The sequence below is a fragment of the Hyposmocoma kahamanoa genome, unplaced genomic scaffold, assembly GCF_003589595.1.
Source record: "Hyposmocoma kahamanoa isolate Upper Pololo Valley unplaced genomic scaffold, ASM358959v1 98275, whole genome shotgun sequence".
Taxonomy (NCBI): domain Eukaryota; kingdom Metazoa; phylum Arthropoda; class Insecta; order Lepidoptera; family Cosmopterigidae; genus Hyposmocoma; species Hyposmocoma kahamanoa.
This window is the reverse complement of record NW_020655556.1, coordinates 1-11181: the sequence shown is the minus strand read 5'-3', so window position 1 is coordinate 11181 and position 11181 is coordinate 1. Positions and strand designations below refer to the sequence as shown.

At 42.8% G+C, this 11181-nt stretch overlaps 3 protein-coding genes across 3 annotated transcripts; all 3 read right to left on the bottom strand.

Moving 5' to 3' along the window:
* Positions 1 to 3573: 3573 nt before the first annotated feature.
* On the bottom strand, positions 3574 to 4158 carry LOC113238821 (the record flags this gene model as incomplete). The annotated part of the gene is made up of 1 exon (XM_026475665.1): positions 3574 to 4158. A coding segment is annotated over exon 1 (585 nt), but the record flags the coding sequence as incomplete, so codon positions are not given.
* Positions 4159 to 6508: 2350 nt separating this feature from the next.
* On the bottom strand, positions 6509 to 8762 carry LOC113238822. The gene is made up of 3 exons (XM_026475666.1): positions 8663 to 8762; positions 7094 to 8343; positions 6509 to 6737 (listed from the first exon to the last, which is right to left on the bottom strand). Exons 1-3 carry the CDS (start codon positions 8748 to 8750, stop codon positions 6555 to 6557), a joined length of 1521 nt encoding a protein of 506 aa, XP_026331451.1. The 5' UTR covers positions 8751 to 8762; the 3' UTR covers positions 6509 to 6554.
* Positions 8763 to 8910: 148 nt separating this feature from the next.
* LOC113238823 lies at positions 8911 to 11175 on the bottom strand. The gene is made up of 2 exons (XM_026475668.1): positions 10928 to 11175; positions 8911 to 9203 (listed from the first exon to the last, which is right to left on the bottom strand). The coding sequence occupies exons 1-2, from the start codon at positions 11063 to 11065 to the stop codon at positions 8934 to 8936; spliced, it is 408 nt and encodes a 135-aa protein (XP_026331453.1). The 5' UTR covers positions 11066 to 11175; the 3' UTR covers positions 8911 to 8933.
* Between the last annotated feature and the right edge of the window lie 6 nt (positions 11176 to 11181).

The following is an 11181-nucleotide window of genomic DNA, read 5'->3' as shown; positions in this document are numbered from 1 at the left end:
CACACACACACACACACACACACACACACACACACACACACACACACACACACACACACACACACTTTTTTTGTCACTGGCGATTTATGCGGCTTTGGGGTAGCACGGATTGGGATGGGAAAGGAAAATGAGATGCGAGCTCAGACAAACTGCCTTGCGTTACCACTATGTATACATGGTTTTCTAAAGCTTTTTACAATTACGTTCTTTTAGATAACAAATTAAAGCGAGTGCAAGAGATTAGAGACCTCGGGGTGATACTTGATGCCAAGCTTCATTTTAATATTCATATTGATAATATAATTAATAAAGCTTATAAGCAACTTGGAATGATTTTTCGCTAGACTATATAGACTATACTAGACCTTTCAATAAAAGATTTACTATAAAATCCTATATTACTCTTCCTTACGATCGCTGTTAGAATTTGAATGCGTTGTTTAGAGCCCCCAATACGCCGTTCACATTGCTCGCCTAGAGAAAGTCCAAAATAAATTTCTTAAATCTTTGGACTACCGAACCGGACACTTCTTTGTCGATTATGAAACTGCTGCCTTAAGGCATAATATGGATTCTCTAATCAACAGACGTGTCCTTTTGGATGAAATTTTTCTTAATAAAATAGTGAACTAACATAGACAAAAGTGAAATAGCATAGACCGTGCTTTATTATTACAATTAATTAACTTTAATTTTCCTAGAATCTCCTCCCGTACCAAAAATACATTTTATTGTTACCCTTGTTCTACGAATTACGCCAAAACACGTTTTTTTGTTATCATTGACGAGTTATAAGAAAAAAGTGGGAAATATTCTATTTGACAGAGGACCCCGTGAATCTGTGACAGGTTTAATTACTGTCTACAATACATTGTTTTATTTATTTTCTGTATGTGTATTTTAGATAGGCGTCTACTGCACAAACTCATATTTTGTAATACTTGTACGTATTTAATGGAACAACCTGGTTTATTAGTAAGTTAATAAATATATTTCTTGTAACATTTGTATAAGACTGTATGTTTTTTAAATAAATTAGTAAAAAATAAGAATTTCGTCGACGCAGGTCCATTCATGTTGCAATTGTTGTAATTAATGCACCTATTACTAGAAAAGCCTGTTGCATAAAACGAAATGAATATAGTAATTCTGTCGACAATCGCAACATTATGGCTAGCTATAAAGCACTAAATAATATTATAGAAGCGAACGCGTCTTTGCAGGGTGCTGCGGATAATGGAGAAAATTCTCGCGCAGCGCGAGTTTCGCCGCCAGAAGTCAACATCACATGCACATTTTTCTTGCGTCCGCTCCATTTCCTATTCTTCGTCTTCCTTCCATGGCCTGTCGGAGACATCAGTTGGGCGTGGCAAAGTGATGCCACGATGGTGGGAAGGCTCGAAGAAAACGAGAAGAATCTCGAGTCGATGTTAATTATTTATTATTTATTTATTTATTTAAACTTTATTGTACAATACACTGAAGTACAAATGGCGGACTTAATGCCATAAGGCATTCTCTACCAGTCAACCATTGGGCCAAACAGAAAAAAAAAACACAATAGGTTGGTGCTACACTTAAACAAGAAGAAATAGAAATACTAGAATAAAAAAAAGAAGAAAAACTAATCGATAATTTGTATGGTATAAATAAATAACATACAATAAACATACTTATTATACATACATAATAAACTTACATATATATATTATAATAATAAATAATATGATATATGTACCCAAAGCAACATTAAACAGTGTCTTAATTTTGACTATTGTCAAACAGATGCTTGCGCAACATGCGCTTGAAAGATAATTTGGTCTGAGCTTGTCTTATATGGAGCGGGAGCGCGTTCCAAAGACGAATTGCATGAAGGGTAAAAGAATTAGACAAAAAATCAGTGCGATGAGAAGGAATGGAAAGCTTAAGGCTACGGGAAGATCGAAATTCGCAACCCGGCCGAGCGTTTTGAAATTGAAATGAACATTTAAGATAATCAGGTGCAGCCGGGTCGAACAAGATGGAGAAAAGAGTGGTTAAAATTCTTAAGGACCTGCGTTCACGGATGGGAAGCCAATTTAGTTGACGACGACAAGCAGATATATGGTCATACTTCCGCAGACCAAAAATAAACCTAATGCAGTTGTTAAGAAGACGATCTAATCTATTCAAAAAGACTTGAGAGATGTTACTGTAACACACGTCAGCATAATCAATCACAGGCAACACTAGAGCTTGAACAAGGAGAGTTTTGGTTTTAATTGGAAGAAAGTTCTTGAACCTGTATAGAGCTCTTAGTGTATCTGTAACCCTACGACAAACGTCAGATACCTGGGAATCCCACGTAAGGCCTGTGTCAATAATAAGCCCCAGGTTCTTTACCTGATTTGACAGAGGAATCACTACGTTCTCATACATTATTGGTGGCACGCACGACAGATCACAAGACGAAAAAAGGCGTGAGCTTCCAAGGATGATGGCTTGACACTTGGAAGGGTTGACATTGATACCAAACCTTTGGGACCAAACCGAGACGCGATGAAGGTCATCATTAATTAATACAATTGCATCACTTATGCCACCGACATTAACCTCGGTATAAAGCTGCAAGTCGTCGGCATACAGGTGGTAAGAACATTTGATGCTGGACGTAATCAGATTTATGAAAATAGAAAACAAGAGAGGAGAGAGAATTCCGCCCTGAGGTACCCCGGAAGTGAGTTTACACCATTCTGAGAACGAGCGATCAATACGAATCGCTTGTTGGCGATCGCGGAGATAAGAAGAGAACCATTGAGCTGCCATTGAAGAGATGTTTAGGTGGTCTAAGGTAGCAAGGAGAAGGTCATGATCCACGACGTTGAATGCATTGGAGAAGTCAATTAGGACCAGCACAGTAAGTAGAGTACAGTCCATGCCCCTCCTTACATCCTCAACAATCTTTAGCAATGCAGTAGAAGTACTATGACCTGGTCGAAAACCTGATTGAAATGGAGAAAGGATATTGTTTGAGTAAACATAGGCAGACAATTGTTTGTGAACGACAGCCTCTAAGACTTTAGAAAGAAAAGGAAGAATTGAGATGGGACGGTAATGCTTGAGGAGGCTGGGGTTAGTAACTTTTGGAAGAGGGATTACATGAGCATTTCGCCACAGAGAAGGAAAAGCCCCAGTCATCATCGAGAAATTAACTACGTGCGTGATAATAGGGAGTATACATTCTAAAATACACATAACCATAATTCTACTTACGTCATCGTGCCCAACAGCATTAGATTTGATTGACAAAACCACTTTCCTGACCTCATCTTCAGTTACTGAGGTGAAAATAAAAACAGAATTTGAAATTTTGGGCAGTGCTCTAATAAATGCAATACTTTGCTGTTTGGTGTTGGTGTCTAAAGTTGCAGTTTTGGCAAAGTGAGTATTCAGCTCATTTAAGGAGAAGGAAGAAGTTATATTGTACGAACTTTGCGGTTTACCTACACCAATAGATTTTAGAAATTTCCAGGTGTTAACGGGGGAAGAATGTAAAATATTTTCATAAATATGTTTACGTTTGGCTGCTCTTACCATCTGATTACACCTATTTCTTGCAGCCTTAAAACGGAGCCAATTTTCCTCACATCGGTCGCGCTTGTATTTTCTAAACGCACGATCTCGTCTTGTCATTGCAATACGGACTGCTCGAGTTATCCATGGCGCAGGAGGGCGCTTTAGTTTGACAGATCGAATTGGCGCATGAGTGTCAAAAAGTTTCAGAACTGCGGAGTTTAATGAAAACACCGCCTCATCTACTGTTGATGCTGACAACGTAGGGCCCCAATCAAAAGCCTGCGCGTCCTTTTTTAACACTTCCATGTCAAGTCTCGCGAAACTACGTAGTTGAATTGTAGTAGGCTGGGCCTTAAGTGGTTTAATTTTGTAGCTCAAATAAATGAGGTCATGTCGTGAAAAACCTGGTGCCAAAAATTGTCCAGCCCTACCCACGTGATCAATAGAGGAGGCAAGTATAAGATCTAGCCAGGTATCCGACGCGTCTACGTTGTGATGAGTAGGCTCAAGAGGTAGAATGGTTAAAGCTACAGATTCAATCACTGCTTTCAAAGTGCGAGCTCTCATGCTGTCTTTCACGAGGTCTGTATTAAAATCGCCCATGATTATTTGATGAGTGTATTCAGTACTAAGAGATGAGAGTAAAGTTTCGAACGAAGAGAAGTAATCTATAGAAGGAGGACAATACACAACCCCTAGAGCCACTTTTATACCCTTTACCTTGATCTCGATGAGCAAGTGTTCCAAAGAACTGGAGTATAGAGAGGGAGAAGAAGAAAGAATTTTGAAAGGAACGTCATTACGGATGTAAATGGCAACGCCTCCGCCACCCTTTCCCGTGCGGTCATTGCGAAGTAATATGAAACCAGGAAGACTAAAAGATGTAGAAGCAAGGTTTGGTTTAAGCCATGTTTCTGAAATCAGAATAGCATGAATATTAGAAGAGGAGAAAGTATCAAGTAGGTCATTATAGTGGCTAGGGATGCTTTGGGCATTTATATGACAGACGTTTAGAAAGTTCGTGAAGTTTTGGAATTCGCGCGTTAATGAATCGCCAAGGGTAGCAGTATTATGAAACTCAGATTCTGAGCTATCAATAGAAAGAAAAGACGAAGGCGAGTTGCAAGCTGAGTAAAAAGAGTCATCATCTGACATTACGTGTTGCGTAGGTATAAATAGACGTATAATAAATAAATATTAATTGTATAAAAAATAATACTTAATATAAAATAAATTTAATAAAATATAATAATATATAAAAAAAAGTTTCGAAGTATGGGTTCTGTGTAACCCACCAGTCGACCGTAAATTAAAAACTATAAGACTTTAAAACATAAAACAAGTTACATTGGTTATCGGCCCGCCGCCAGTAAACAAAAAAAAAAAAAAAAAGCATTCCATGAACAATTTCTGAACGCAACCGAACTACTACCAGCTGTCAAAATCAAAAACAAAAATAATCAAATTTTTACAGAGTGTCTAGCCTACCTTAATTACTTTTGTTGAAATTAAAAAATGAAACAAACCTACCTTACGTAAATAATTAAAATTAAACTTTCATCGTGACGGTACCTAAGTTGTTACAACTAAATAGAATGAAATGAACACAAGATTACAGGTTTGAATAGAAGGTTTCAAAGATATGTGGAAAACTAAAGGGAATCTGTATTTATGTACAGTTCGGCTGCGATTCGAAGTTAAAAAATAAAATGACGGGCACATTACAAACTACACAAAGTAACAATATATAATTGAGAAAGTTATTAAATTTCTCGCCGAGCTCGACGCTCCCCCACCTTCTTTGCGGCTCCCTTTGGCGGACCAGCCGGCGCTGGCGCAGCAGTCGCACGAGACACGGTGGATGCCGGAGTCGTCACAGGGGCATGCGACGCAGTTAACACACCCAGTTGCTCGGTGGTGGTCAGGCGGTGTTTCTTACCGCTTGGCAGCTTCACATTAATGTTCCCATCAGCAGTCCAGACATTACGCATTCCGAAATGCCTACGCGCTGCAAGGAACACCGCCTGTCTCTGCTTTGTCAAAAACTCGGTGACCACTATGGAAGAGCCCTTCAGTGCAGTTTTCTTTGACCACACAGAGTTACGCATGTCCAGCTCAGCAAACCTCACCAGTACATGTCGAGGCCGGCCCTCAATAACCCCCCCAAGTCTGTGACAAGCAACAATGGACCTGCGAGTAACATTTGGCAAATGAAGAGTTTTTTGGCAGATGTTCTCAATTGTGCCTACAATGTCCTCATCAGTTGCTTCCGGCACACCACCAAACAGCAAATATTTCCTCCTGTGCCGCATTTCTATGGAATCAACAGTGTTGCTGAGACTAGAAATCTGCTGCCTAAGCAGCTGCAGAATGCAGCCTACCTGATCTTTAAATGATAGGAACTCCGTGGTGAGGCTGCCAATGGTGTGCGCTTGAGGTGACGCAGCTTTCAGTGCAGCATCAAACTCAGCAAATCGCTGCATCAATGATGTCTCCAAGTTCTTTTGCATCTCCAGGATGTTACTATAAGTTGCCATGACGAAATTGATGTTTCCAATAATAATAATTAAGTTTTAATTGTTCCGTTATGTAGTGACAGTGCAAAATATTACAAAAGTCCAAAGGTCTGCTGGCAGGTATGTACTAAAATTCACTGAAATGACATGGGAAGTATTCACCAACACTGCACGTGATACATATATGTAATATCTATCAAATAACACGAAATTTATAATAAACTTTAATTGATTTTAATAAATATTTGACTATTAATGGGAGTGACTTGTTTGTTGTCTCACACCTACCCGCGAAAAAAAATTATGAGAAGGGCGAGCTTTAGGTGGTCAAGTTATAACATGCTCTTTTTGTTACAGAATGGAATTGGAATGCTGAATGACGAAGCATCATACTATGGTAACATTCAAGGAATAAAAGTGCAGCGTTGATTAATTACGGTTTTATTACTAAGACTCGTGGTTAAGAGTCGACAGTGGTAGAGGTCACTCGCATCCAAGCACGGACTTGCGGCAGCAGTTGCAGCACGCGGGTAGTATCACACGTGGCGCGCGCGTCTGCGGGAAGTCCTTGCCGTAGATCGACTTGAACTCTTTCAAGTGCACCGCGCCACGTCTGTTGTACTTTGGTCCCTCAGGCATGAGCACGTGGCGCTGGCAGATGCGACCCTGAGTGCACAGGTTAATATTGGAATAGGCGCAACTGTGGCCCACCCTCATTCCGGCTGTGGCACGATCCAAACTATTCACTAGAAAGGAAAGTTTGTACACGACACGACCTGAGTCCGCAACACAGTTCATGCAAGGTGTGCAACGATTGCTTAAGTACTACAGGTTGATCGCACACACTATTACCTATTCTATCTCATACTTTGGTTCAATAGTGCAGTCAAACGTATTAAATAGGTACTTTTAAGGGACTTTAAAGTATCGGGGCCTAGGTAAGAGGTAGTACCTAATGTACATGACTTGTGCATAATTCAGGACCAGAAAGTGTAAATACGAATAAAAAACAAAGCAGATACCTTGTGACGCATGCGAGAGATTAGCGCACCGCGCGCGGGCGCCATGTCGACCAGCCGCGAATTGCTGATGGTGGAGTATTCCTCCATTTTCTCCCCTGATAACACGTGGTTCATTTGGGTGGTGATGGACTTAGAAGTCCGATAGGACAGCCGGTGTCGCACAATCGGGACAGTACCTCCTCCAGTCAGGAGCCCCATAGGACTTCTCCTGAACGGGAGGTCCATAGGACCTCGTCCTGTCGAGAGGCCCATGGGACCTCTTCCTGTCAGAAGGCCTGTATTCTTCCCCACCACCGTGTCCTTCGGCTCGCCTTGACTTGCGGGGTCAACGCTCCATCTGGGCACTCCTACGTGCCCGGCCTGGGTGTGCACACTTTGGGCGTGCCCGCCCTGGGCCTCCTGGGAGTCAAGGCTGTTACGCCCAAGAAGGTGTTTTTCGGCGTGATTGCCATGACTCGACACCTGGTACGACCCACGATTCTTCTGGATATATTCATCGACAAGGTCATTGTTCGCTTGTATGAATTTGACGAAATTCTCGAACCTCTCCTTCTTCGGGACGCTGGGATGGCTTGCTTGCGATCTGTTATTTAAGCGGAATCTCGGTGTGAAGTCGACTGCGACGGGTTTGTCAGTTTTTGCTATTGCCTTAGAGAGGTTCGTCTTGCCCGTAAGCCCGACGGTCTCGGTTTCGGCGGCAAGGTCGGCCGGATCTTCGCTGAAGATAGGCAAGTCGGGTTCCTGAGTTGGTGCAATGTTGTCTAAATGGGGCAAGCCATATCCGACTAAAGTGGTTTCGAAGTGGAGAATATTTTGTAAGTCATTACTTATAGATAGATTGGGCCACAGGGTGCGCAGCCGTTTACGAGGGGTCATCAAGTTGCGGGTAGAGAACAGCGTGATGGGAGTGCCGGACTGGGTGGAGGGGCGCTCGATGCGCCCGCGCATATGAACGTTGTAGAGCTGCTCGTCATCTGACTGAAGGGGCTTGTCGGTGTCCACGAGTTGGTCCGCGTTGTTATAGTACTCTTTCGGGAAGTCCTCCACCTCGGCCGCCAAGTCCACTCCCGCTTCGTAGGCCCTCCTGGCGCCCGGCCGGCGGCGCGTCACGTCCCGCGGTCCGACCACGTCGAGGCGCGGCGACTGGACGCCGACGCGCAGTAAGCCACTTCCGCCATTAGCCTGCGTCAACACGATCTTAGGTCGTACGAATTGTTCGTCTTTGCTTTCGAAGCGTACTTCATCACGTCCTGAAATTAAGCTTTGTAAATTCATCATCAACTCATTTATACGTCCCTGTGCCGGACACGGGTCTCCTCTCGTTCGAGGGCTTAGGTCGTAGTCCGTCACGCTGGCTAAATGCAGGCTGGGGTTGTCACACGTCTTAAAAAAAAGTTGATTTTTCTCCACTAATGGTGCCTAAGTAATTTGCAGTTATATACTTGTTAATACGAATTATTGATTTGTGTAATTAATTAATCGAGTCAGCGCAGCAAGGCAACGAGGCTAATAAGATGGACGGGCCGTTGCTACGTTGTCACGTAACCAATGCTAAGGATCACCACTCACCAGAAGGTTTGTTGCGCGCGCAGTGGCAGCCCGCCACGGCCAGAAGCAACAGTACGCGTGATACGCTCATGCCATGCTCAGACGTCATACTAGCACTACTTCACGTATCATAAATAAATACATTTACAAAATACATCAGTACGAAATTTTATATTATTGCTTATTTTATGTCCTTGTACACTACGATAATAAAATAAAATTATCAGCGCCGTCTCTGCCAACATACGATCGCGGCAAACGGCCGCACTCGGCTGGGACGGCCGGTCGGGTGCTACGAGAGGTAGAGCAGCTCGTCCTCCTGCTGCGCGTACTCGAGCGAGTGGCCGCGGCGCCGTTGCGAAGGGGGCTCATCAGGCGGCGGGTCGGGCGCGTCGTCGGTGTACTGGTGGTGCATGTACTGCCGGCGGTCGGTCGGCAGCCGGAACTCGGGGAAGGGCCCGTTGTCGAGGCTCACGATGGCGATGCCGTCGTCGCCCTCTTCCTGTACGAACCGCCGCCTGCCCCCTCTGCCGCTGCGTCGCGTTCCATCGCCACCTTCTATCTAATTATGCAAAAGACGAGTCTTTTTTTAACCACTGACGTTCGTTGAAGTTGAGATATCATAAATAGGATTTTTCATGTTGTTTTAATTTTGTCGAACATTACCTATTACTATTATTTTGAAGAAGGTTTATGATCTATCAAAAAAAGAGTCAAGAAATTTGCTTTTGCAATTTTTTAAGGTAATATCACCTCATGTCATTGTCCTTTTTTATATAAAAGTTTGTGAATGTTTATAGGAACGATACGATATATAACGAACGAACAAAACAAACGTGTGATCGGCGATGTGCCGGTTGTTGAATAGCGTGCCCTCCCCTCCTGTGCGCGCATCTTTCGTTTTCCCCGGCTCGGAGCGAACGAGTTGTATAATTTTATTTATTACGTAATTACGTCACTACACTATAAACTCACACAGTATATATATATATATATATATATATATATATATATATATATATATATAAATATATAAATATACATACTTTAAGTACTTTTGCGATCTATAATATAACATACAGCATTAACACAACGTACAAAGAACACATACACAACTATTTAAGCAGTTTATTTTAGTTTATTTTATTTTGCGACACACACGTCCGTCATTCATCTCAGCTCAGGGCTCATTGAAAACCAGCGCCATCATTGACCTACCAACAAAAGCGCCACAGTCAATTGCGGCCATATTGCGGCTGTGGTATAAGCTGAATGAAGTCCTTTTGCGTACGCCACAACCGCACACATGACAGTACAACATTTGTAGTCGTTATATTTAGTATTTTTCTTTTTTGCTCTTTGTTTGTTATTGTCTTATTTTATTTTATTTTAATTTTGTTAATTACGTCTTTTTGTTTTGTTTTGCTTGTCTAAGTGGTATCAATATTTTTTTTTGTATCTATGTATTGTGGCGTTGCAATAAATGTCTATTTTACTCTATTCTATTCTATTCTATTCTATTCTATATTAATGCTTACTTTAAAATAAAGTGCCAGACAACCACAGTAATTTAATGACCTGGTCTCAGACCAGATCATTTCATGTACTATTATGAGTACCAGAGCAACGGAATACACTCTGGGGCACTATTGCAGACGCCCAGACCAGAATCAATTTCGAAAAGTTCGTTTCCTAAATAGGTCGTACCGGAAATCTGACCCGAGCCATGAGCACCCACAGCGCAAACCGTTGGGCCACCGAGGTTGTCATACAATTGCGCTCAATAAAAAAATGAACACTTGGATTGATATCATACTTGTCACAACACTGTAGTCTACACGGTAAAGTTTGGACACAATACGATAGTTCGGAGTGGAGTGGTTTTTGGTTTAATGTGAACTTTTCAGGTGTAATTTGATTAGCTACGAGTACGACATAAAGATAATTGGTTTGACTTCATTTGATTTGAATGGACAAAATGACAACTTGCATGAAAATAACAACGCCTGTAACTATGTCGTCCGCCGCACCGCGACGGTCGACCCAAACGCGGTAACAAATCAAATCACATCAAATACTCGTGGATTAAAAATAATTTTATCATTTGTGGGCATCCATAACGAGAAAAGAAAAGTTGGTTCGTGCATCGCTTTCAATTTATTATTCCACAATTACGGAACATCGTGGTAGAATGAAAACCAACGCAGTTTCGAGCGCTCCATGATTTTCTTGCACGGAACTCGAGCCCGCGTCTGGCGCTTACAGTAAGGGTTAAGGGGCAAGTACCTCGAGTATAGTGTACTTCTTCTTGCGCGGCGCGGCCGCCGGGGGCCCGTCGTCGTCGAAGTCATTGTCAGGCGCGTCGGCGACGTCGAGCGCGTCGAACGCCAGAGCGTCGCCGCCGGTCAGTCGCGCGTCGTCCATGTAGTAGTACAGGTCCTTGTCGGACACGGGCACTCGGCTCTGCACGCGCCGGTAGGTCTGCTGCGGCGCGGCCTCCGCCGGGCGCGCCCGCGGCCGCAGCCGGCGGCGCGGCGGGG

Bases quoted from the DNA above. Each gene is read 5' to 3' on its own strand.
- LOC113238822 (XM_026475666.1), bottom strand. From the start codon at position 8,750: ATGACGTCTGAGCATGGCATGAGCGTATCACGCGTACTGTTGCTTCTG. The intron at 8,344-8,662 runs GTGAGTGGTGAT...GCTTAATTTCAG, and splicing joins CGCGCGCAACAAACCTTCTG to GACGTGATGAAGTACGCTTC. The intron at 6,738-7,093 runs GTATCTGCTTTG...CTGTGCACTCAG, and splicing joins TCTCTCGCATGCGTCACAAG to GGTCGCATCTGCCAGCGCCA.
- LOC113238823 (XM_026475668.1), bottom strand. From the start codon at position 11,065: ATGGACGACGCGCGACTGACCGGCGGCGACGCTCTGGCGTTCGACGCG. The intron at 9,204-10,927 runs GTACTTGCCCCT...TTGCATAATTAG, and splicing joins AGAAGTACACTATACTCGAG to ATAGAAGGTGGCGATGGAAC.